General features: G+C 37.5%; 1 protein-coding gene across 7 annotated transcripts in view; it reads right to left on the bottom strand.

The window, feature by feature from the left end:
• Positions 1-27,578, bottom strand: part of NEK10 (NIMA related kinase 10) — a 422,123-nt gene that overhangs the window by 155,660 nt on the left and 238,885 nt on the right. For all 7 annotated transcript variants that reach the window (XM_077994143.1, XM_077994145.1, XM_077994146.1 and 4 more), the window contains 4 exons: positions 19,920-20,030; positions 7,793-7,901; positions 4,076-4,128; positions 3,936-3,991 (listed from right to left, as the gene is read on the bottom strand). In XM_077994143.1, coding sequence (XP_077850269.1) covers positions 3,936-3,991; positions 4,076-4,128; positions 7,793-7,901; positions 19,920-20,030 — 329 coding nt within the window. The remainder of the gene's footprint in view (positions 1-3,935; positions 3,992-4,075; positions 4,129-7,792; positions 7,902-19,919; positions 20,031-27,578) is intronic.

The following is a 27,578-nucleotide window of genomic DNA, read 5'->3' as shown; positions in this document are numbered from 1 at the left end:
CAGTCAGGTCCTTGCTGCTATTTCTGTTCCAGTTACATTTTCTTTTCCTAATGCAGCATTTTATGCCTGAGACATTCTTCCTAACTGTCCAAGAAGTCTCCTCACGATTTAAACAGTTCCAGAAATCTTCCTTAAAGATAGCTAACAGATAGATAATGGCTTTATCCTGAGACTTTCAGTCTGAAAATGGCACCTCTCTATTCTCTTCCTTAACTAAATAAAAACCCATAATTTAAGCCAAAAATGTACCTTCTCTTGAATTAATCTTTGAGTGAGTGGCTGGCTAGATGATGTGTGTACTATTCAAACTGATAGTCTTAAATTGTAAACTTGAAGAACACAGGAATTATGTATGTAACTTTCTTGGCATGGTGCTTAATTCATTTAAGAACAAATTTTGCAATGATGATGATGACAACGATGACCACGTCAATGAGAACAATAGAGATCTGGGTAGACCGTGGTAAAGGAGTGAAAAGAGTGTTCCCCATTTCCAGCCACATAGCTAAAACAGCTTTCCTCAATTGTGTTCATGTAAAGAGTGAGGAAAACACTGAGGTCAACAAACAAGGTCAACAGATTTCTTTCCTACAGTACATCTCAGAGTCTTTAATATAGTAATAGGTGTCAACTTTCTCCAAAAACAAAAAATTGTACATTCTGAGTTTCCCAAATATATGTGGCCATGAAACTTTATTTTTCAGAGACTATGTATTGACATCTTTGATAATATTGCCCATTCTATGAAACCTATTGGGGAAAAAATGCAGTCTACTAATTCTTAATACTGATTCTAAATACCTCTACATATGCTGTGACATTTAGCATCCTCCATCCTTTGACTGTGGAAAAAAGCATGACAGTGCCAGATAATCTGATTTGTACTTGGAGTTATGTGTTATTTACAGTTTATGGATTATTAGGTGCTTCTAATTTAAGCCTGACTTATTTCTTGAGAATTATTTTGGAACACTAGTAAACAAACAGTGGCTTTAGGCACAAACAAGGGTTATTTTTACAAGCAAATTCTGGAAAGTTTTCTCCCAAGATGTGTTCTATCATTGCTATTAGAAGTCAAAAGGGGGTCGGGTGCGGTAGATCATGCCTCTAATCCCAGCACTTTGGGAGGCCGAGGCAGCTGGATCACCTAAGGTCAGGAGTTCAAGATCAGCCTGACCAATATGGAGAAACCCCGTTTCTACTAGAAATACAAAAATTAGCCAAGTGTGGTGGTGGGCGCCTGTTAATCTCAGCTACTTGAGAGGCTGAGTCAGGAAAATCGCTTGAACCCGGGAGGTGGAGTTTGTAGTGAGCCGAGATTACACCATTGCACTCCAGCCCAGCCTGAGCAACAGAGCAAGACTCCATCTCAGAAAGAAAGGAAGGAAGGAAGGAAGGAAGGAAGGAAGGAAGGAAGGAAGGAAGGAAGGAAGGAAGGAAGGAAGGAAAGAAAGAAAGAAAGAAAGAAAGAAAGAAAGAAAGAAGAGAAAGAAGAGAAAGAAAGAAAGAAAGGAAAAGAAAGAAAAGAAAGAAAAGAAGGAAAGAAAGGAAAAAAGAAAGAAAGAAAGAAAGAAAGAAAGAAAGAAAGAAAGAAAGAAAGAAAGAAAGAAAGAAAGAAGGAAAGAAGGAAAGAAAGAAAGAAGCCAAAAAGGGAATACCATGGATATATGGGTTTTTAAATGTGATTCATTTTAATTTAGAGCACTTTAAGGAAATTTAATGTAATACCCAACTTATATTGCTTAAACTTGACTGTTCCAAGGTATGAATATAATACCTTCATATTATATTCACAATTACAAATATAACTGAATAATCTTTTGCCTTTGTTATAAGGCATCCTATTATCTGTTTATCATAATAAGAAAATTTGCGTGTCTTTTAATAAAGCAGTGTGTCTTTGGAACTAGATCTGTGTAAAACCTAATGAAAGTAGAATTGAAAAAGAATAATGATAAATTCCAAAATAAGACTTAAATATTTTTTAATAAAGGGAAAATAAAAGTTCTTGTAAGAGCTTCCTTAAGTTCCTTGCACACTTAGTTTTCCTTGATATTTAAATGATTTTCTGCAAAAAATATGAAGACATTCCTTGCCCATGATCCCAAGTCTCTGAGGAAATGCAGATAAAATGACAAGAGTGATCTTTGCCCCAGTACAAGCCAAGGGCACCTGAAATAATAAGGCTCAGAGTGAAAAACAGAAACATTCATACTATTCATGAAAGGCTGTATATACTCAGCCCTTGAATAGAAAATGAAAATTCAAAAATCTCTCCAGGGATGGTGGGAGGAGAGTAGTTGTGGAGATGGTAATTTCTATTAATGATATATCTTTAGAAAATGAGAATTACTCATCATTCCTCTGGAGTTACAAATCACAACAGAACTACATTTATAAAGTTTAGTATTTTGAAACTCTGTTATCAAGTCAAAAGAGCAAGTAGTTGAATAATTTTACTTGTGATTCATAAGAAAAACTCCTTGAAATGGGAGAAGAAGAAGAAAAAAGAGAAGAAACACTGGAGACTGAACTAACATTAAAAAAGAATCTAATTTCTATATAATGACCTTAACAGGATGTTCTTGAGCCCTCTTTCTTTTCCCGTTGTTAGTAGTCATCTTTGGTAAAGACTTCTGGAATAATTTAAATAGTGGTCACAAAATAGCTTCAATAATTGAAAAGGAAGGCAGTTCCTCCAGGCATAAAAGACCACTTGAGAGAATATACTCCAAAGGACCATGCCTCCTAAAACAACTGTGGCCTATATAGAGTGTGTGTGTGGATACTTGCAATCAATTTGATGATTCAGCTATGAGTAGGCTCCTTAGGTAAGTCAAGAGACAACTCCTGTGTAGCAGACACTGTAAACGCCCATACCCCTATCTATTCCACTTCAAAGCATGCTGGAGGATTTCTACCTGCCAATACATAAAGGAATTCAATAAAGAAATGCCTGCATTTCGATAAAGAAATACCTGCATTTCTTTTCCTGAGGATTTATCTGACCCCTGGAGTCTTCTTTGTTCATATTTACAAAAGGCCAGAAAACAAAAACAAAAACAAAAACAAAAAAAACAGTGAATTAACACTTCCTAGGGAAAGGCCTTAAACAATGACTGATGGAAATTGGAGGATAAATACCCCAGTTCTCTCACTCTTTTGTGTGGGATGGCCCTGGTACATGTTCTATACCAGCTCTTAGATTTCCCCAGTGGAATCAGGCTCCAATCACCCACAATACTAATTTGCTTGATTATAAAACTTTTCTTGAATAACTTCTTAGTAAACTAATCATACTCAAATTGTTGTGCCAACACTATTTCCAAAAGTAAAATTATAAAAATTGATGCAATTGATAAAATAGCCTATATTCTTAGAACACCAATAATAGGTATATTGGAAGATAACATACAGCTCCAGTAAATGGAGTTTTCTTATTTAGGGTAAACAAATGGCAACATATAATAGCAGAGTCTCTTCTCCACAAATATATCTTAAATTCACAAGAAATGATTCTTTGTTCAGTTGCACTTTGTCACTAGCCTTCTGTGCAAATAGTGGGTAGATTTAAGTGACAGGAGTGAGTTTTCAGCTCTTCTAGAATGAGACAAACAAATATTTAATTTTTAAAATACCAATCTGGAAATGCTTTTCCATTTACTTATGTTTATTTTTTTATGTGAATACATTTCTACTAAGCAATCACCCTTTTTTGTTTCAACTGAGAATACCGCAACTGTGTCCACACAAAAGATGGGCACATATATTCTACTTATAGATGTATCTAGTCTAAGCAAAGATATTTTATAAAAGTGTTTAAAATGAAATTCGAAAAAAAAAAAAAACTCTGGAATAAAGGATAGAGAAATTAGATCTAACATCTGATGACCTCAATTCATCTTTCACAATTGAAAGTAAACTCTAGTTCTTACCTGTTAGATGTAAAATTGTAATAGCCACTTTCCTCAAGGACTTCTTCAATCAGAGTCTAAATTTTTTTTTAAAAAACCAGGTTAGTATTGAATTAAAAGCAACAAAATAAAATTATTCAGAGACACTGCAAAAACCTCACCTGCATCTGTTCGTATGTTATTCCTTCCTCCAATTCAAAGCTGGTTGGTAAGCCTGAAAAAGATAAATTATGGAAAGTCTGACATTTGGGTTCACATTTTCTTATTCTTTACTGGCAATTATGACTTCAACCACAGGGCAAACAGGTCAACTTCTTAATGATAAAGATGGAACAAGCGAATTCCAAAGCATCTGCCTTGGCTTTGAGTATTCAAATGTTTTACTTTTCTTTCTTTAATAACTGACTTCCTTGGGCATGGCCATCACAAAATGATATACGAAGATTAAGGGGCATTACTCAGAGTGTCCAATTAAGTTAGAGGTGTGTGTGTGTGTGTGTGTGTGTGTTAAGGGCAATTGAGGGGTGATTCCAAATGCAAATTACCTGATGGGTGTTTTCTGATTAAGAAACTCTCCCTAATCCACAGGCCAAGAAGAATAAATATACATTAGAAAGAAAATGGATTCTTACAGGGAGGCAGATATAGATGTGAAAGACAGCAAAGATCTGATCCTTTCATATAACTGCCTAGAGGGAAAAAATATATTTATTGCCAGAAGACTTTTAAAATGTTTATTATTATTACTATTATTATTATTATCATCATCATCTTGTAAAGATAGGGTCTCATTATGTTGCCCAGGTTGGTCTTGAATTCCTGAGCTCAAGTCATCCTCTTGCCTACAGCTTTCCAACATCTGTATATTATAAGCATGTGCCACCATGGCTGGCCAGACTTTTTATTTTTTCACATTTAATTTAATTTTAAGTTCCAGGATACATGTGCAGGATGTGCAGGTTTGTAATATAGGTAAATACGTGCCATGATGGTTTGCTGCACCTGTCAACTCATTAGCTAGGTATTAAGCCCAGCATGCATTAGCTATTTATCCTGATGCTTTCCCTCCCCTCACCCACTCCACCACCCCGACAGGCCCCAATGTGTGTTGTTCCCCTCCCTGTGTCCATCTGTTTTCATTGTTCAGCTCCCACTTATAAATGAGGACATTTGGTGTTTGGTTTTCTGTTCCTATGTTAGTTTGCTGAGGATAATGGCTTCCAGCTCCATCCATGTCCCTGCAAAGACATGATCTCATTCCTCTTTATAGCTGCATAATATTCCATGGTGTATATATACCACATTTTCTTTATCCAGTCTATCATTTATAGGCATTTGGGTTGATTCCATGTCTTTACTATTGTGAATAGTACTGCAGTGAACATGTGTGTGCATGTATTTTTATAAGGGAATTATTTATTTTTCTTTGGGTATATACCCAGTAATGGGATTGCTGGGTCAAATGGTATTTCTGGTTCTAGGTCTTTGAGGAATCGCTGTACTGTCTTCCACAATGGTTGAACTAATTTACATTCCCAGCAACAGTGTAAAAGCATTCCTATTTCTCCACAGCCTCACCAGCATCTGTTGTTTCTTGACATTTAAATAATTGCCATTCTGACTGGCACAAGATGGTTTCTCATTGTGGGTTTGATTTGCATTTCTCTAATGATCAGTGATGTTGAGCTTTTTATCATATGTTTGTTGGCCACATAAGGAGCTCCAGAGGCCCAGGAGCTCTCTGCCACGTCTTCGTTTGAGTACTATCTGTTCATGTCCTTTGCCTACTTTTTAATGGGGTTGCTTTTTTCTTGTAAATTTGTTTAAGTTCCTTGCAGATTCTGGATATTAGACCTTTGTCAGATGGTTAGACTGCAAAAATTTTCTCTCTTTCTGTAGGTTGTCTGTAACCTCTAATGATAGTTTCTTTTGCTGTGCAGAAGTTCTTTAATTAGGTCCCATTTGTGAATTTTTGCTTTTGTTATAATTGCTTTTGACATTTTTGTCATGAAATCTTTGCCCATGCCTATGTCCTGAATGGTACTGCCTAGATTTTCTTCTAGGGTTTTTATAATTTTGGGTTTTACATTTAAATCTTTAATCCATCTTGAACTAATTTTTGTATAAGGTATAAGGAAGGGGCCCAGTTTCAATTTTCTGCATGTGGCTAGCCAGTTCTCCCAGCACCATTTATTAAATAAGGAATCCTTTCCCCATTGCTTGTTTTTGTCAGGGTTGTCAAAGATCAGAAGGTTCCAGATGGATGGTCCTATTTCTGAGTTCTCTATTCTGTTCCATTGGTCTATGTGTCTGTTTTTGTACCAGTTAATGCTGTTTTGGTTACTAAAGCCTATAGTTTGAAGTCAGGTAACACGATGCCTCCAGCTTTGTTCTTTTTGCTTAAGATTGTCTTGCTTACAGACTTTATGATGGTTGATCAGAGTTTGGTACACTAGCACCTTAACCCACTCTGATGCCACCCAAAGCCGTGTTGACCAGCTTTCACTCAAACCAATCAACACTGACATGCAGAGGCCCAGGAGCTCTCTGCCACTTCAAGTAGAGAAGACAGAATGGGTTTAGGGTCAAGAAGAGACATGAAAATGTGAGTACTGGTGGCTCATTTTTAAAGGCATTCCCCACAGTACTGGCAGGCTCTGCTGTTTTTGCTTTTGCCCAGCCTGCTGTGACAAGGGCCACACCTAACCAGCTCTGGGGTGGGGCATCCAGCTGCCCTGGGAGGAGTTTGTCAACTCACCCTCAGGTTTTTGAGAGACTTTTATCAAAGTTCTTCATTTCATCAGAGTTTCTATGATGAGGAGAAGTTTGGCCTGCAGATAAACTTCCCTGTCTTGGAAATGCTTTTAAAGCAAATGACTTTAAACAACATTTTATCTTGGATTTCTCAGGGATTGTTTTAAATAAAATTCTGCATACATAGGACTTAGCTTTATCCAAGAAAACCAAAAGAAAGTTTGTCAATTAATTCATGAAGTAATTCATTCAGTCAACAACAAAAGCACAACAAAATTGAGCACTTTTTCCAAGCTAAAGAGATGGCAAGTCTTCATTTAACTGTAAAATCTTCACTTCTATCCACTCCTCCAAGTGGCATAGCTACCGTTTATAAAGATTAAAAAATTATTTAGGAGTACTGAAACCTCAGAGTAGCTTGAAAGCTTCCTCTTAGAATTCAGATATGACAAGAAGAGTTCAATTATGCTGAGCCCCTACTAATAGACAGGCACTTTTTATTTTTACTCTAATCCTCACTATAACCTTATGATGCAAGTATTTATCCCCATTTTACAGGCAAGGAAACTGGGGTTCAGAGAGGTTAAATAATTGCCCATAGTCAGCTACTAAATGGTTTAGCCGAGATTTGAATCTAGGCACCCAGGTTTCCAGAATCTGTGCCTTTGAATCCCTATGCTATACTGCCTCCCTATGTGAATTTTATGCAAAAGAAAAAAAAAATTCAATGTGTCTAATGTGGATTCTTCAGGTGAGTTTCAAGGTTTCTCTATTTTGAATATTTAAACTCTTTATTTCTGCTCTTTATCTCCCTGCATGCTTTAGGGAATTTGATTTCCCATCATCAGATAAGCGAAAAGAAATAAAAGGAAATACAACTCACCCACACAGATTCTGCTGTTTGTTTATGATATTAATAAATGATCAAGGAAGCTGCCACAACTGGGTAAGATAAATCTCAGGGAATTTCTAGATTCCTACCATATGTGCCTTCCAACTATTGCCATAAATAATCAAAATAAGCTCCATTAAAAAAAAATGAAGATAATCTTTTAGAAATAGCTGTTGATCCAAACAATATATTTCTTCATGAAAGCCAGATTACCCATGTTGATCAATATTACCTGTCGGGTCATTTGGGGACAGGCTGTTTCCACTGGATGAATGATGTAATAAATGGTAATCTGCTGTGAAAAAGTTGGGCTCAATTGGTTCTGGAGATCCCTGAGATAACTGAAATAGAAAAAGCAAAATCACATCTTAGTTTACACTCAGAAGGAAATGACAGGAGACCTCTGTGTGGGGTTTTTCATTTCCCTATGTCTCTGCACAGAAAATTTGTGGTCTGTGGTTTTCATTCCCTTGTAGATAGATAAATAAATAATCTTCTTCTTTCCAAGAGAATTTATAAATTGGATGCAGCAAAAAAACAGGGAAAGCAAGTTAGACAATTCTCTGGTCATATGAAAAAATATACTTTATGACCTTATGAGAGCAAAAGAAAAATGAATATAAAAATATGGCATGAACCTGGGACATCAAGATGTTATTTTTATCAGGCATAGGAGGAATAAACTCCATTATTCAACAGAACAATATGTTTAACCCAAATCACTATTTTTTTTTCATGTATCTACTTTGAATAATTCCTTTTTGTTTGACCAAGGCAAGTAAGTTTCTTTTTTTCTTTTTTTCTACAACAGTGTCTCACTCTGTCAGCCAGGCTTCAGTGAAGTGGCAGGATCTCGGCTCACTGCAACCTCCGCCTCCATGCTCAAGTGATTCTCCTGCCTCAGCCTCCCAAGTAGCTGGGATTATGGCACTCGCCACCATGCCCAGCTAATTTTTGTATTTTTTTTTTAAGTAGGAATGGGGTTTCACCATGTTGGCCAGGCTGGTCTCAAACTCCTGACCTCAGGTGATCCACCTGCCTCGGCCTTCCAAAGTGCTGGGATTACAGGCATGAGCCATCGCATCTGGCCAAATAAGTTTCTTAATACATTTTTCTAAATTACTATTAATTAATTTTAATCTCCAAATATTAATTCCTAGCACTCTGAAGGAAAGAGTAATTTGCCAAATGACAATATTTATTAAAGTTTCATTTATTTAATGCCTTTCTATAAAGCTGAATTTTTCAAGTAGAATTTTAGACCATAAATGTTTTTCAACCTCCTTTCACCTTTAATTCCAATTATCACTTGGGCTGGCCAAGTTTTAGTGCCTAAGTTACTTTTAAAATATAAATTCATAATAATAAATCAGAAACAAATGGCATAATTTGTACTATGCAATAGTAGTTAGCTTGTATTCATATACTTTGTTTATGAGTTAAAATACATCATTGTTCAATCACTTGAGAAAGCTATTTGGCAATATACACTACAATTTAATAATATATGCCTATCCTATGACCCAGCAATCTCACTCTTAAGGATTTTTATGAGAGAAATAAGTGCACATGTCCCATCAAAAGACATGTATAAGAATATTCATGGCACCTTTTCTTCATAATAACTAAAACCTGGGAAAACCCCCACTGTCCATGGAGAAAAGAATGGATAGATATATATCATGGTGTGTTCATACAATGGAATTCTGCAAAGCAATAAAAAAAAAGAACAAACTATGGATACTCATAGCAACATGGTTGAGTGTTGGACAAAAGAAGCCAGAAACAAAATACATAGTGTATGACTTCATTCTTATAAATTTTCATCATCAGTGATATATGGTTTGGCTGTGTCCTCACTCAGATCTCATCTTGAATTGTAACTCCCACAATTTCCATGTGTCATGGGAGGACCTGGTGAGAGGTAATTGAATCATGTGTGTGGGTCTTTCCTGTACTGTTCTTATGATAGTGAAAAAGTCTCACAAGATCTGATAACTTTAAAAACTGGAGTTTGCCTGCACAAGCTCTCTCTTTTTGCCTGCTGCCATCCGTGTAAGATGTGACTTGCTCCTCCTTGCCTTCTGCCATGATTGTGAGGCTTCCCCAGCCACGTGGAAATGTAAGTTCAATTAAACCTCTTTCTTTTGTAAATTTCCCAGTCTTGGCTATATCTTTATCAGCAGCATGAAAATACAATCAGACAAAACTAACCAAGGGTAACAGATATCAGGTAATGATTACATTATGGCAGGGGAAGTAATGTGGCCAGGAAAAGGCACAAAGGGGTCTTCTGCAGAGCTAGAAATATTCTATATATTGATGTGGGTGGTGGTCATATGGGTGAAAATGTGTTCATAAAACTTCATGAGGCTGTATATGTACCTCATTGTACTCATTATGCATTTATACCTTAAAATATTTTATATTGGTAATTAAAAATTAGTTTTTTCCATCAATGTACTTTGGATATTGTAAATACAATAATTTATGGGTCGCCCAGTCTCCACGTTGACAAACACCTACTACCCTCTAAGGAAAAAAATACGTGATTATATCCATTCTTATCAGTGATAACTGATAACTGAGGTAATTGGATCATGGGGGTGGTTTCCCCAGTACTGTTCTCACGATAGTGTGTGAGATCTCACGAGATCTGATGGTTTTATAAGTGTCTGGCACTTCCCCTGCTTGCACTCATTGTCTCTCCCACCACCCAGTGAAGAAGTGCCCTCCACCATGATTGTAAGTTTCCTGAGGCCTACCCAGCCATGTGGAACTGTAAGTCAAGCCTTTTTGCTTTATAAATTACCCAGTCTCGGGTATTTCTTCAAGCAGCCTGAGAACGGACTAATATATAACCCATTTGTAATATGACAAGATTGTAAGATTATAAATACGGTAATACAGGAGACCCTGATAATCACACACTTAATAATTTTCTCATCTGTGCTGTAAGGTATCATGGAGGTAGCCCTGAGCATTCTGTACATCTCATATCCCAGCTTGTAGGTGGTTACAACTAAGCTTTTTAATGTCTTGTGATGCTGAAAATGATTTCCTGGTATTACCTTTCAAATGACTTCAGATGGAACTTTTCGTATGGTTTAGCATAAGAGTAATTGGCTGCCTAAAATCTCATCCTAATTAGAAAAGGCTTACTTAACTTACTAAGTTTATACCTTGGAATTCTAAATATTTCACAGACAGAAAGATATTTAAAGCCTCAAAGAAAATTATGTGAATTATGACTTGGAGAGGTCAAGACTGCCATTTTAAGATGACAAGGACAAGTCCTTTTCATTGATCTCAAACCCCGAAGAGAGGAGGTTTTGAGATTTCCAGTGCTTATGTCACATTGGTAGTCTCACTGAGCTTAAGAACTGGACATTTTTAGAGATGCTGGCACACAGATGAAGGCAAGGACTAAAATTCATTTTGTGATGAATCCCAGATACACTGACTTTCATTCTAGGAACTTCCCAGAACTACTTTTTGCAGTTTCGTTTCTAGATATACACATTGTTTTGGCAAACAATTTTTTGCCCCCTAGTATATGTTGGACAGCATGGTTTATGATCTGAGCAGGATGCAGAAATGATCTGGTTTCTGTGAGACTTGTAATCTGACTAGGAAAACAGGATAATAATGTAAAAAAATAGGGTGATATCATAAATCATGAACTGTGAAATGAAATGATGATTTGTAAACTTACAAAAAGAAGGGTCCTTCATGAAGACTAGCATGGTTTTTTAAAGAGGTTCTGTAGAAGAAACACTGGAGCTGATCTTTGAAGGATAAATTTAGGTAAATCATAGCAATCAAAGTGTATGTTCCAGGTAGAGGGAACTTGGAGGTAAAGGTTGGGCATTGCATATTAATGGAAAAGTGATGAAAGGGAGATGACATGATTCCATGTTATAGAGATATGGGCATTCATGATGAAATGAGGAAAACAAGTTCCATTCATTAATTTAGTATTTTTAACCAATTATTTTGTGCCAAGCAGAGATCCAAACAATGAAAAAACCCATTGATGGCCAAAGATTATACTCTTGGAGTTCGCTAACTACTTAGGGAGAAATATGTCTGTGAAATATCCACCTAGATATATGTAAAATTACAACTGTTCTAAATGCATTGAAAGATAGGTTTGTGGTTTTCGGAGGTAGCAGATAGATTTGACTTAGTCAGCAAAAGCTTCCATGAAAAAGTGACATTTATGCCAATAGCTGTAAGAATGAGTAGATGGGGTGAGAAGAACATTACAGGCAGAGCAAAAAGCACGTACAAGACTATGAAGGAAGCAGCATGCTAGATAAACACATGTTAGGAAGGGCCTGGTGGCTGATGTGGAGACAGCAAGGGGCAAGAGTAATACAAGATGAGGGTGAACAGAAGGGCAGGAGTTGGACCTGATTTTGGAATTTTATACTGAGTTCCTTGAAGGATTTTCTGTGTTGTGTGTGTGTGTGTACAAGTGTGACATAATCTGTTTTGAAAGGCTCATCCTGGATATAGTACACAAAACAGTTTAAATGGGGTTGGGAACATCAGGGTGAAGGCAGGCAGACTCTATAAAGAGGCTCCTACAAATAAGCGGGGGCTGGAAAGTGGGATCCCAGAGTTTAGATGATGAGACAGACAACAGGAATCTACTAAGGTTTTTGAGTGTGCTAATAAAAAAAAGTTTAATAAATTAGTCTGACAATAGTTAGACTAATAGTTATTGTTGGAGAACAAGAAAATCAGCAAAGAAGCTATGACACTAATGCAAGAGAGAAGGGCTCAAAGCTTAGACTAGATGGCAACCAAAGGAAGGAATGGATATGGAAGACTGAATATTCTTATTTAACAACAATAGTAGCACTAATTGACATGTATGGAATACTTACAACATTCTAGACACATTAGATATTCCATTTGATTCTTACAACTACCCTCTAAGGCAAGTATTACCCCCTTTTACAAACAAGGAAATGGAGAAAGAAAGTAATTTACATAAGAAACATAGCTATTAAGTGGCAGAACCAGGGCCAGAAGCTAGGGCTGTCTTAAATCAAAGGTCAGAACCTTAGAGACTACAGACTACTCAGGCATCAATGACTTAGGGGGTAAAAGAAATGAAGCAGAGCAGGTGAAAAAGCATGAGGTTTAAAGAATGAGCTGAAGGAAAACTGATGCTTTCAAGGAAAGTGACCGTGGACACAGGAAGGGAGGAGAAGGTGATGAGTCTAATTCCAGACATGCCAGATGGCAAAGTAAATGTTCATCCAGCAGGTAGAAATATGGAGGATACAGCAGAACATCTTTAAGCAGAGTCCCCAGTGGCTGGATGAGGCCACAAGATGGTTCAGTAGTCCAGTGCCAGTGTTGTGTGAGCCCTTTTTTGCCTCATGAGCATTCAGCTTATAGCTGTACCTCCTTTTTAGCATTCAAACTGTTTGAAAGAATGTGTAAGAGCCTCCTGAGCTGACATAACAGGGCCCTCCTGCTCTGAAAAGACACCTACAGTTCTAAAGAGCAAATGACTGAATATACTTTTGAACTAAACTAAGTAAATATATTAAGGAGAACAGACCGTATCATTGTTACTACCTCTCCCCGCCAAAAAACATTGATTTTTGAGCAAGTATTGAGCAATTTTATCATTTATTTGGTCAGTTGAGAATATAGTACTTTTTAGGCAAAACCTAAATAGAAAAATAAAAAGAAAGAAACTATATATGTAATCTTTATTAAATTTCCCAAACTACATCTTTTTCGTATGATAAAATAGGGTTATCCTTGCTGTGGAACAACTACACACAATATTGGGGAATCTAATGAACTAAGGTCGAACTCTGAAGGAAACTGAGCCAAACATAAATAAAATTAGGTGCCAGAAGTGAGAAAATTTTCAACACATTTCATCACTCTGCGCTCGCCAGTCTTCTGGTCTTACTTCCCTCAGATTTTCCTTATCTTCTTTGACTGAACTGTACTATTATAAGATACAACATATTGCCTAATTTTTTTTATCTTTTCTAACCTACAGCTTCTCTATATGAGTTTTTATTAGCTTTCTATGGGACATTTTGTTAACAGAAATGTATAGTATTCCTACTTACTATTTTCTTACACATACACACACAAATGTACATTTGCATGTGGACCCACACGCGCATGGCCCATCACTGGCTCCACCACACTTTCTAAGCCCCAGGGATGTACACCTCACCCTCATTCCCCTTTCTGCCAAAAGTATTCCTGTTGCTGTGGTGTTTACATTTCCAGCAAGGACTGTGTTCCTAACAGAAAATGCCAAAACTAAAAGAAGACTGGAAAACCACTGTTCTACACTACTTACTCCCAGGACCTTGACTCAACACTGAAGGTGATGTCAAGGAAGAGTGAATGGTGGCTTGACCTGGCTGGGCAGGAGAGCCCTGCTATAGGAGCTTCTTGGTTTGTTCAAAACAGGTTGCTGCTGGGCACTGCTGATTCACAATGCCTCCATGGAGCCCTAGTAAGAGTTGTGCAAATCTAAGTCATGATTATTATATGCATAAAGAGCCATTAATTAAAGTCTGAGGACCTAAGCGATCTGCCTACTTGGAAAAGAGCTGAAAACCTGGAGTGAGGAATTAAAGAAAGTGCCAGCTGCTAAACAAAGCAAACTTGACCTTGCTGATCTGCACTGAAGCAGAGATTAGGAACTAAATAGAAATGTCGGAAAGGCTCGTGCCTACAGGAAGCAATCTGGGTAATAACACAGGGAAAATGACACTGGGTTTTGTCTGGGCTTTCTTATCAAAAGCGTGATCTATAGAATTACAGCATTAGTAACATCTGGGAGCTAGATAGAAATGCAGAATCTTGGGTCCAGGATACAATTGCATCTGGATAAATATTTGGCCTATTAGACAACCTGTCTTTCTAATAAAAAGTCTCAAGCCTGTTGGATATACCATAAGTTCACAGCGGGCAGGTACTACATTTTATAGCTTTGCCACTCAAAGTGTGTCCTTGGATCAGCAGCAGCAGCAGCCATCACCTGGAAGATGATTGGAAGAGCATAATCTCCACCCTTCCCCAGACCTACTGAATCAGAATCCACACATTAACAAGATCCCCAGATGATTGATATACACAATAAAATGTGAGAAACACTGATCCTACCAGGCCACTGATTCGCACCCTTGGCTGCAAATTAGAATCACATGGGAGAAAAAAATAAAACCTTAATCCAACTCCTAGAGAACCAACTAGCCCCTATTGTGTCTTAGTGCAAATGAGAAAAATTTCTTTCAGAGGATGCAAACCCAGTCAGCCTCTTCATCCAGGTGCTGTTGAACAGAACATAACCTGTCCAATTCTAACTGGCAGCTTTGATGGGAGAGCTGTTTTCAAAATGCTAATGCCCAATTATTGATCTAAGAGAAGCCTGGAATACACTAAAACAAACAAACAAAAACCCATAAATATTTTATTATAAAAAATTTCAAACATTTACAAAAGTAAAGATAACAATTCAATGAATTCCAGGTAACCATTACTCAGTTAAAATGTTAATCTTGCTTCATTTAAATCTCCCCCACTTCCCTTCCTACCTTGTCTCACTCTCAAGAATTGGAAAGCAAATCCTGTACAACATATCATACCATCCATAATATTTCAGCATGACTCTTTAAAAAAGATGGATTTCTTTTTTAAAAAACAAAACCACAATATAATTATCTCACCTAAGAGGTTATGATTCTTGAATACTGACTGTCATGCACGGCTTAACAACAGAAATCTGTTCTGAGAAACACATCATTAGGCAATTTCGTCACTGTGCAAACATCATAGAGTGTATTTACACAAAACTAGATAGTACGGCCTACTACACACCCAGGCTATATGCTAGCCATAGGAGCAACAGGAGCCTATTGTTCCTATGCTACAAAACTGCAGCATTTTACTGTATTAAATACTGTAGGCAACTGTAACACAATGGTAAGTATTTATGTATCTAAACATATTTGAACATAGAAAAGGTACAGTAAAATTGTTATTATAATCTTGTGGAACCATTGTCATATATCCAATCTGTCACTGACCAAAACATCATTATGTGGTGCATGACTCTCTAACAAATATATAATCAATGTTTTAATTTTCCCAACTTTCTTGTAAATATATATTTCAAGATATTTTTAGGGTTTCTATGTTTAAGTCAGGAAGAAATAATTCCATATATTGCAACTCGTTATTTTCCCTAAAATGCTTTGATCTTTATAGGCAATCCCTCTCCTCTTCTCCACACTTTTTCTCTCCCTTTTCTTTCCTTCTTCTGTCCCCCTCCCCTCTTCCTGAAATTTATTTTTTGAAGAAAACAGGTCACTTTTCCTATGGATTTCCTAGCTGGATTTTGCTGATTATCCCCATGATGTCATTAAACATGTTCTCTTGTCCCCTGTATTTGCTGCAAGTAGGTAGCGAGATCCAGAGCAGGGACTGACAAACTCTCCCTGTAAAGGATCAGACAGTAAGTATTTTTGGCGCTCCAGGCCATATGGTCTCTGTAACTGCTATTCAACTTTGTCTGTAAACAAAAGCAGCCATAGACAGTATTAAGTGAACCTCCATGGTTGTGTTCTAACAACACTTTATTCACAAACACAGGCATCAGAAATGATTGGCCTGAGGGCTGTAATTTGCTGACTTCTAATTTATGGGCTTATTCAGATGTTGATTCAAGCTTTTAGCAAGAATATTTCATAGACAGTGCTGCACACCCTCATCAGGTGGCATATAATGCCTGATTGCCCTTCTCGTGATGTTGACCCCCATTGGTGATCATATCTAGGTGCTATCATTTCAATAGGGACTGCAAAACGGGAATATTCTTTATCCCTTTGGCACTTATTAGCTTGAGTACTTCTATAATAAGAAACTTTCCCTCTCAATGATTTTGTTAACATGGGATATAATTCATAAAGGAAAGGCAGAATAAAAGCTTTCTTCTTTCACATGTAAACAATTTTCAATGTATTAAGTTGGTTACTTAGCATCTTCCAAAGGTAACCAATGAGGGATTCTTTTTTTCTTTTTTGGTATTATGAACTCTTGGGTTTAAACCTTATTAAATGCTTTCAATCCACTGTGGTTATTATTCTTACTGATGTTCCAATTATCCCATAGATAGCCAGTGGGAGCCTCTTCAATTTGACTCCTGAGAACTTTTGATATACCCTCAGTAGTCCTTGATACCATCCTTCCTATGCTATCTGTACATCCAAATATTCCAGTCTAATCTTGTACAGTTCCTGCTCTAGACCAAAATCAGCTATATCCCCAAGGAGTCATGGGTGGAGGAGCTCATTGCTACTTGATTAGTTTCTAGACTATTTCAATGAAAATATTAGGAAATGTGTATATTTTTAATAGATGAGATTTCTCATGAACCCATATTCATTCATACTGATACTTCCAATTCCAATTTAAATGAATCTCTTCTAAATTGTTTCTGTTTCACCTTTCCTCCATGCTGAAAATCCTAGTTCCCAAAGATACCTATACAATTAGTTGGTTGCTTTATTCCCCTCGCAATTCTAGCCAAGACTGAGCAGACTGGATTGAAGACCAGCTTAGGTGAGGTATAAATAAAGAGCTTAATTTCTTAGAAAAGGACTTTTGCACTTTTTGAATCTTCTGTATCCTTCTGGGTCTTAGGCTATTAATAAGTAGGCACAATCATCCCATAATGGCTCCTTCAAACTAGGGACACAGGGCCTGTGGATTTCAGAAGTTTCAGTGAGAAAGGTGGAAATCAAGTGCATTTATGGGCTGTCACCACCTACTGCTCCTATGGCCCTGGTATGGGGTGACTGTGTCAGTCAAAGGCTAATTGGCCACTCCTCTATGGTTATACAGGAATTGAAAAATGCATTTATGAACAAAAGTTGTTGCTATCAAAAGATTACACCAGAAAGGGGGTAAAAATGGAGGTCACAAACTCTTCTCATTTAAGTTTAGATGAGGGCAGGAAAGCTACATATATGAATATATTTTATCAGTATACCAATAAAGAATAGAACAACTATGTAATATATTATACAGAATATATATTAATGTATTATATATCCTATCTCCAATTATTAAACATTAAGTACCTACCACATGCCAGGCACTGTGCAAGACCCTGGGGAATCAAAGATAAATAAGACACACTCACTAACTTTGGGGGAAACAGAAATGTAAGTAGATAAAAAGCTATTTAAAACACAATAATACCGGTGAAAAAGTGGATTTCACTCATAAAGGTAAGATTAATTCTGGACAGGGAAAATTAAGAAAGGTTTTTTTGTCAGAGCTATTTTTTTTCAGTTCGGTGGCAAAGAATAGGAAGTGTTTTAATATCCCAAGCTAGAGATTTCTTTAGCACACAGGAGGCCTGCCTCTCTGACTAGGAGGATACACCCCCATAAAGTTATTATCCAACTTCATGGGGAGATGGCGCAAGCCTGAAGCTGCCTGTAGAGGAATGGAACCACACCTCTGTTGATCATGAGCTGAGCCTGGGAGCAGAATGTTCTCCTTCTCCAATTTTAAAGCCCTAAAACAATACATAGGGCCTTTCCCTACCTAAAGGTCCATACTAGATGTCCCATAGACCACCATGAGCTTGTAATATCAGAGAAGAGAACCATGGCAGTCTTTATAGGAGAGTATAATCTGCCTCTTAAACAAGTTAATAATAAGGATGAGTCTATTCCTGAGGGTTCTCTCACCCATGCATCCCAAACATCCACTACCACCCCATCAATTCCTGTTTTAATTTTCCCAGACGAGGTGTATCAGAAGGTAAATGCCCTAATGAGAGATGCTGCCACAATATACAGGAAGGAAGACAAGGAGTGGGTGGGGGAATTTAACAAACAAACAAAATCTTCTCTATGAGGAGAGGAAAGAAAGTGAGGAAGAGATGCAAAACCAAAAACATAAGTAATAATAGAGAAAATAAAAGAGAAGCACTGATGGAAAATCACTCAGTGGGAGTTGAAGCCACTTTTATGTCTCAGACAGTTTGCAGCAGATGCTTTCATCTCATAAAACTAGGATTTCTGTTAAAATAAGTCTATGCACAAACCAGATTATTCTGACCTTAATAAGAATAAAAAATAAGAATAAGGGCTATATGACCTTAATAAGAATAAAAAACCAAGCAACATGTTATCTTTTCATGGGAGATTTAAGCTTTTGTCTTCTAAAAATGTATTTATTATGATACAATATAGAAATATCATAAGATAAATATCTGAAGCCTCTTCTACGGCTTTGATCTCCGTTAGCTTTGTTTCTTGGCCCTATTTGCCAACACAACCCAGGAAAGAAAACCTGCTTTCTAATCTCTGATGGAGTAGGGTTTATGTTTTGTTTACCTGCAGCTGTGTCTTTTTCCCCCATCTGTTTTTGGTGTATGTGCAGATACCAGTGATGTGAGACAACAAAGCTAAAGCATGTTGTTTGCATTTCTTATCAAAGAGCCTATCATATTTTCTAAATAATGAGTAAGTTTATGCTTAAGCTTTGATGCATTAAGGGAAAGTGAAACCTTAAAGGAAAAGTTCACCGGCAGCATGACTATGCTAACCATTTAAAAATATGATGAAACTCTTTAAAAAACATGAAATTGGAGTGGTACTGATTGTCTTCACGTAGGTGGGTCTGACTTGCTTGTACCTTGGGCCTTTCAGGGGAGCTTATGGCCACTTCCAGGGGCTGCACTGAAAGGGCTACCAACCAGGACAAAGGGATTTTCCAGTATCAAGTTTTGTTAACCAGAGGTAAACTATTTTCTTTCTGCCCAGTTGATTTAGTCTTTTTGTAGTTTAGTTTCTATATGTATGGATAGAAATGTCTGCTAGTATCTAAGGTCTAGAAGATTGTAGAATATCTAAGATGGAAAGAACCTTATAAATAGTTTAGTCAGCTTTCATAGATAATAAAAATCAATGGACACAGATGGTTAAATGACTTTTTCAGAGTGACATATCTCAGTGTTGGAACTTATTGAAGATTATTCTAATTAAATATCAGAATGTAATCCTCTAGAAGAGGCTAAAATATACACATTTCAAATTAAATATTACTCTTTCTTAGGAACACATACAAAAATACTGAAAAAGTATTTTATTTATTATCTAAAAATAAGGGCCACAGAAATAGAGAAAATCAGAAGCAAAGACATATCCTCAATTTAGTATCCAAAGCAGCAATAAGAAACTTTAATAGAGTATAGAGCTTAAAGTACGAAGTGAAGGAGATATAAAATGTACCTCTTATGATGTGTTTTTTTCAGCAAAAGAATTCCTATATATTGGATACCATACCTTTTTAATTTCAGATTTCAAATGACAAGGGTTACTCTGCTGGCTGAAGAGGGATTTCTTGAATCTCTCTATAACCCTTCTTTTCAAGTTGTGGTGCAAAGCTGGAGGGAGCTGCATAAAATAAGAAAACAATCATTACAAACAAATTGTTAACACTACACAGCTGACTGAAAAGGCATTCACTGAGGACCCATGTAACAATATTCACTCAATAGGACTACGTAAGAATTTGAATTTTACAGCAAATAGCATGACTAGATGCTATAATTTCTTACCCTGCAATTCAGAAGGAATATATTATTTTGCTCTTTTTCAAATGGCTGCTTCCATTTATCTTATTGTTTCTTCACTGATTGATATTATTGTTCATCTAACACATTATTTGTTAATTGCACACGTATATTGAATTTTGTGAAGAACAGCCTTGACACAGAATGATGCACTTTTATCAGATGTTTAGGTGCTTATAATATGGCCAGAACCATGCCACACACTGTAGCCGTGGTACTATAGGATCTGACACTTTGGACCAGGAAACACACATCTGCATCAGTAGTATATACAGTCAGATGCCTGTCTGGGAGTGCTCCTGAAAATTCAGCTGCAGAGAGGTCAGATTTAGGTACCAATCATTCCAGAAGAAAGAGAGGATAGATTAGTATATATTAAGACCAGACCAAGATGAGTTACATTTAGTAAGTGAGTAGTAGAAAGTCATGGTAGGATCCTAGAAAACATGGTAACAAAAAAAATGGGGATTAAAAAAATGATTTGTCATGCTTTGTAGGTTGGATCTCTATAAGAAAATCAGAAGTCCTGGAAAGCACAGAAAGATGAAGTGACATTCAGAAGAAGGATAATAGAAAAGAAATTGGGTCAGGATTAAAAGGGTCTCAGAGTGGAAATAATATTTGTTTTTATTTAAATTATGGAGAGAACTTCAAGGGAGAGAAAGAGGAACAGTCAGAATAAAGATGGCTAAGTGGAAAGGAAAATGTGACAGGAAAAGATCTCAATATTAAACAAGAATAGAATTCAAAGCTCAGATCAAAAGAAAGAAGAATCTATCAGAAATAATTATTAGCTTTTCTAGGCTCCCTTACAGGTTTAGTTGGTACCATGTGACTACTTTTGGCCAATAAAAATGATGTGTGTCACTCTGAGGATAAGGCAATTCAAAGTCAGTGTGTTTTCTCCACCTCTGTCCTCCCTACGGCAAGGGGCTTGGCATTACCATCCTATTCTGACCACGCAGCCACAAGAAGGAACAGGGCCACCTGAGCAGCCCAACTGGAACTGAGTAAGAAATAAACCTCTATTGTGTCAAGTCAAGGAATTTCAGGGTGTAAATGTTCTTGAAGCATAACTTACCTTATCCTATTTACTCAAGTTTTGTGAGACAGGAGGGCATATAAAAGATAATGGCAGAGCAAAGACTAGGGCCTACAGGGAGGGGCTCACAACACTGATTGCACGACCAAATAAAAACTTTTCAACATCCCAAACACAGTAGAATGTAGGGCCCATGATGAAGTACTGTAATTATATAAAAGATGAAAATAATTCAGTTGAAAATGCTTTAAAAATATATCTTTGGCCGAGTGCAGTGGCTCACGCCTGTAATCCCAGCACTTTGGGAGGCCGAGGCAGGCGGATCACCTGACATAAGGGGTTCAAGACTAGCCTGACCAACATGGAGAAACCCCATCTCTACTAAAAATACAAAATTAGCCAGGCATGGTGGTGCATGCCTGTAATCCCAGCTACTCGGGAGGCTGAGGCAGGAGAGTTGCTTGAACCCGGGAGCTGGGGGTTGTGATGAGCCAAGATAGTGTCATTGCACTCCAGCCTGGGCAATGAGAGAGAAACTTCATCTCAAAAAATAAAAAATGTATCTTTGATCCTAGTGTTTGAGTCTAAATAAGTTTAATTAGTGAGGAAATAAGACTCTTCTGGAGATACTGAAGCGCTTCAGTGTACTTTGAAACGTTTTGTAGGTTGGCAGCACTGACCTCTTTTCATGTCAATATTATAGCTTCCTTTTGCCTTAATCCAGATGGGACCCCTCCCTCTACTCCCAGCAAATAGTCATAATTGTTATTGTCCTTTCACAGGAAATGAAAGGAGGAAATTTTAAAAATGTGGAAGAGAAAGAAAGAAGAGAGAGGAAGGAGGGTGCAGGGAGAGAGAGATTTCTCAGCATTAAGGAGCAAATAGAAGAAAGATGAGAAGGAAAATGAGTATAAATGATATATGTGTGAGAGAGAGAATAGCAAAAGAGAAATGAATTTAACTTAGAATAGAAACAGACATGAAGGTGAGGAGCATGTGCATGTATGTTCCTAGCAGGAAGATGGGATGGAGTGATGAGAGGACCAGAAAGTACCTGGACAGAGCACAGGTTTAATATCCTTTTGTAATGCACCAAAAGTTGCCACTTCCCCAAACCAAACACCAGAGAGCAGTGTTGGCCCAGAACCCTCTGGTTGCTGCCCAGCTGACTGCAAGGGGCTGTCAAACAGAAAGGCAGCCAGCCTTCTCTGCTATGACTAACTTCTGAAAGTCTGAAACACCAGTGGGATGATAGCTTCCTTCAAAGGGGACTTAACCCACTACTGGAAGCTATGAGTATCAGATGATTAATTCAGGTACTCTGAGAATTTTTGCGATTTATTTAACTTGAGAAGCCTCTAGTTAACTTACGATTGTTTTTATTGTTTTACTGCTCCTGATGGCCTGAAGTAAGCCTCAAAAACTCATTTGAGTAAGTTAACATTCAGTCAGCTTAAGCTGCATATATATTAGAAAACTATTGATCTTACTGGAATAATTATCACAATGGACAGCACCCCATCTTTAAAGCTTTCATGCAAGAATTTAAAATTTTACACAAAATAATGACTCATGCATAGCTTAATTGCAGGTGATATAAACATAATAATATATAAGGACTATAATACTAAGAATAGAATATTAATATCTATGATTCATTTGAGCCACACACTATGACTACTCATTTATGTGCAGTCTCACTTTTTTCTTCACAAAAAACTTAAAAAGCAAGTACTATTTTATAGGTGAGGAAGTCAGAGCTTAAAGACATTATGTAACATGTGAGAATAGTTTCTGAGCAGTGCCTTCTAGCACAGCCATTATACTAGAACAGATGCCACCACAACTAGCATTACTGTAGGACAGCACTTTATAGTTTAGAAACATTTTCAGCCAGGCACAGTGGTTCATGCCTGTATTCCCAGCACTTTGGGAGGCAAAGGTGGGAGGAACGCTTGAGCCCAGGAGAGTTCAAGACCAGCCTTAAGCAACGTGGCAAGATCCATCTCCAATAAAGAAACAAATAAACAAATACTTTTACATACTTTATTTCATTTGAGGCAAATAGTCTCATAATCTCCCCCATCTTACAAATGAAGAAACTGATTCTTAAAAAGATAATTACTTCCTCAAAGTCACACACCTAAAAGCTTGGTTTTTGTTTGCTTGTTTTTACTGTACTACACAAAGTAACAAAATTAATGAAAACCGATCTGCATGTTTTATACTAGGTTTTCTCAAACTTGTATAATACTAATATTGGAATAGAATATATAGATCTGTATATGTGGAAGAATATATGGATTCTTTTAAAGAAATTTCTATATTCTCCAGTATCTCCAAGAATACATCAGAAGACTATCCATTGCTCACAGGACTCCATTTGATACTTAAGTTACTATCTAATTCTATTTTTTAAAAAGTTATTTTGACATTACTGCTTAAGAAGATATTTCCCTAAATGCTAAAACAGAATGTTCAAAGACTGTCATCAAACTAAATACACAAAACATAACACTTCTCTTAGAATTTACAAAACCTGAAAATGGGAGTCAATTTAAGAAATACAACTTTGCCCTAAATATCTCATTCTGTTAAATCTTGGTCACCCTTGCCATTAGTACAGGAGATCCAGATGAGCAGGTGTGGGTGGTTCTAGTCTTATCCATCACTACTGCTGAAAAAACATAGAACGTTTCACCAATGACAGTCAGTAGCATAATTTTCATTGGAGGACAACACATTGCTATTCCGAACCACATTTTTTTCCATTGGCAATAACTGTGGTTGTGAAGATGGGCAATCCAAAGGCGCTTCAGATAAATGGCTTGCCTGTTCTCTAGGAGACCAATGTTTGATTTTTTTTTTTTTTTTTTTTTTTTGAGACGGAGTCTCACTTTGTCACCCAGGCTGGAGTGCAGTGGCACCATCTCGGCTCACTACAAGCTCCGCTTTCCAGGTTCACGCCATTCTCCTGCCTCAGCCTCCCGAGTAGCTGGGACTACAGGCGCCCACCGCCACACTCGGCTAATTTTTTGTATTTTTAGTAGAGACGGGGTTTCACCATGTTAGCCAGGATGGTCTCAATCTCCTGACCTCGTGATCCACCCGCCTCGGCCTCCCAAAGTGCTGGGATCACAGGCGTGAGCCACTGCGCCCAGTCCCAATGTTTATTTTTTAAAAGATGCTATATATCCTGATTTTCAAAGCATCTATTTAACAAAACAATCTAAATATTAAGAATAAAGTTAAATCCAGTGCTTCTTTGGGCTGTGCAGGTATCTCCTAAGCAATAACACATAAAGACTCACACTAAAAGGTAACATATGTATTTTAGTCACCTTATATGCCCAAAGGTAGATTTGGGGTTCCAGCAATAGAAATAAACCACTGATTTCATTCTTAGCTTGCTGGTCTTAAGATTACCATTTCAGTTTTGATAAAAACAGAGGTCAAGTCAGTAAGAAAGCAAGGTAAGGATTTTAACATCCTGCCTTATAAAATAGTTGCTTTTAGATGACTTTCACTGATCTGACTCCATGGAAACGAGACAGAAAAGGCCACCACCAACCAAAAGTAAGAAGTTTTCCTTGTAAGTTCATCTGCTGGTTGTCAGGAGATATGCGGCCCCTCAGTTCAGGGCAGCCACCAAGTGTAAGTCTGGGAGAGTGTGACTAGTAAATAAATACATTAAAAAATTGTCTTTTTGTTTGTTTTTCCAATTCATTCTTACTTTCAGTCTTTCTTTGCAATTAGCAGAGTTAGAAAACTCATCTTGGTCTTTTACCTATAGCAAATACACTAGTATAATATTTACGGGTATTTTTCTTTTTTATTTGAAAGTCATTGACTTTGCCTAGCACTGTAAGTTAAAGTTCCTCAAAGAGGAATCATTCCCGACTATGTGCAACGTCACAAACTTCAGAGTATTCTGGAAATACATTTTAAAAATCACAATAATTATATTTAAACTTGTAGCAAGGAATGCCATTCTGCCAAAAAATATGAAATCATTTGTTACACTGGCGGCTCAAGAGCATAATAATAAGATATTTTTAATAGTTTTATTCTTGCTTTAAACTACTTTGAAATCCAACAAGAAAATGGCAAATATAAAAAAAGTTTTTTATTACATAAAAGTTAGCAAGACAGGCATATGAAAATTATATTTAAATTTCAAAGGATATTTCTCTCAATTTAATAGTTAATAGTTAAGAGAACTAAAAAGCTATTTAAAGCTATTTCCATAACACTAAAGTTAAGAATGCTTTTTCCATATTTCTATATCAGTATTTAAATGGACGTGCATTAATATAATCACTTTACTCAATATAGATATGGCAGATTATATTTTGATGTATTAATCAAGCTTCCCCCAATATTTCCCTGTACACCCTCACCCTCTTTTATGTAATTAGTTAGACAATTCTGTCATTGCCTAAGAGAAAGCTTGACAGCAGAAAATAGAAAAGTAATCAGTTTTAGACTCCTGCATCTCAAAAAGGCAGCCATCGGGAAACAGAAAAGAGCACCAGAGTTTGGACAACACTTGACAGATAAGACCCAGGCTACTCAGCCCCAGGCTTAAAGACTACCCAGGCTAAAGGGAAAGCAATGAGAACTCAGAGGTACGGAGACACCAAAGAAGGCAGTTCCTTGCCTAGTCCCCTAGGTTAAGTGTGCCAGTAAGCAGCCTGTCAGCTTATCCAGGCTGTGATACTGGAACATTTCTCCTTTGCCATCTGGCAGGATGCTAAGCTGTATCAGAAGAGAGCCCTGGAGGGACACTGGAGGACGATGGATCTTGTTTCCTGGCTCCAGTGATGCTCCTGCATTGCCTTGCTGCGGCAGCTCATAGTAAACAGCACAGGTAGGACCCCGAGAGGTTGGTGCTAACCCCCAGTCAGATCCAGTGGTATCAACTCTGCAGGTAGCTCCCCAGAGAATTCCACGGAGCAACATCTAACTCGGGGTGGCCTCCCCTGGTCCCATGGAGGGTGCTACCCAGCACAACACCCTCAAGTGCTGATTCCCAGCATGTTCCTGGGCATAGTACCTCACTGTGGAGGGCTTGCCCAGGTCCCCCAGAGGGACACTTCGCTTCAAGTTTCTCCAGCATAGCACCTTACTAATTTTTCTGATCTTTGCAGGAAGGTCAGGACTTCGACCCAGCGTGGGAGTGTCCACTTCTATATTCGTTCCTTTCTTGGGTGCTCTGCCTCAGCCCTAGAAGTTGTGACTTCTTGATGTGCTCTTCCTACATTCTTTAGATTTCTCTTCCCCTCCCTAGTAGATAATACTCATCATAGTTAATAATTCTTTTTTTTTTTTTTTGAGACGGGGTCTCGCTCTGTCACCCAGGCTGGAGTGCAGTGGCCAGATCTCAGAGTTAATAATTCTTTATATTAAACCTTCCCTGTTGAAATTACGGTATGGTTTCTGACTAGACCCTCAATGATACAGATACAGGTTTTAGGAGTGTCCCAGAAGAGCCCATACAGATAGGATTTGGGAATTGGTTTGATTGTGCTCTTGGAACTGAGTCCAGTGCTGAGTTTTGTTTGTTCCTTTGCTTGTTGCCAATAGGACATGGGATGCTAGTAATCCATGGCATGCAGTTGCATCACAATTAATCAGGTTATCATCCTGATGAAGTGCCAACTGAAGCAGGTGCCTTGGAAGCCCAAATAGTTGCTGTTCTTGACTGGCACACAGTAATGAAGAACACAAGGACTATGGCACAGAATGGATTCTTCTGAATGCACTGGAGCACTTACAGAAAGAAAATGACAAGCTTGGGTCCTTTACAGCTCAGTTCAAGTCATGATCTGTGACATGGAAAGATCCCATGATAGCCCTAAAAGAATCCATTGCTTTGTTCTGCTACGGTGCTGATATGGCTGATAATTGAAACTTAATTGAGCAGCTTACCAAATTACAAGGTCGGATGAAGTCACATGTTATCAAATTTCTCATGTGAAAGTTAGAAAAAAGAGAATTCTAAAACTTGGAATAGGAGCGTCTTGTTGAGACCACCCAAGTAAAACTAACAATCCTGAAACCAAGGTCACTCTGAGCAGCCTTCATAGCAATTAAAAATAGCTTTCCATTCTGGGTCTGAGAAGATGAGCCTTTCTTTGCTTGAAAACCCTATGATAACCTAATGTAGGACAAATGTCTTTAAAAGGGATGTTCATTTCCTCATGAGACCCAACACAATGAGGATCAAATCCAAAACTAGGGTCCTATTTCAATATGATCCAGGGGAATTAGTATAAACTGTGACCCAGTAGGAAATAGGAAAAGAATTACAAGATTTTGCTATTA

This window comes from Macaca mulatta, chromosome 2 (genome assembly GCF_049350105.2).
Source record: "Macaca mulatta isolate MMU2019108-1 chromosome 2, T2T-MMU8v2.0, whole genome shotgun sequence".
NCBI lineage: Eukaryota > Metazoa > Chordata > Mammalia > Primates > Cercopithecidae > Macaca > Macaca mulatta.
Note: the sequence above shows the minus strand (reverse complement) of the source record. Positions and strands in the feature narration are given on the sequence as shown.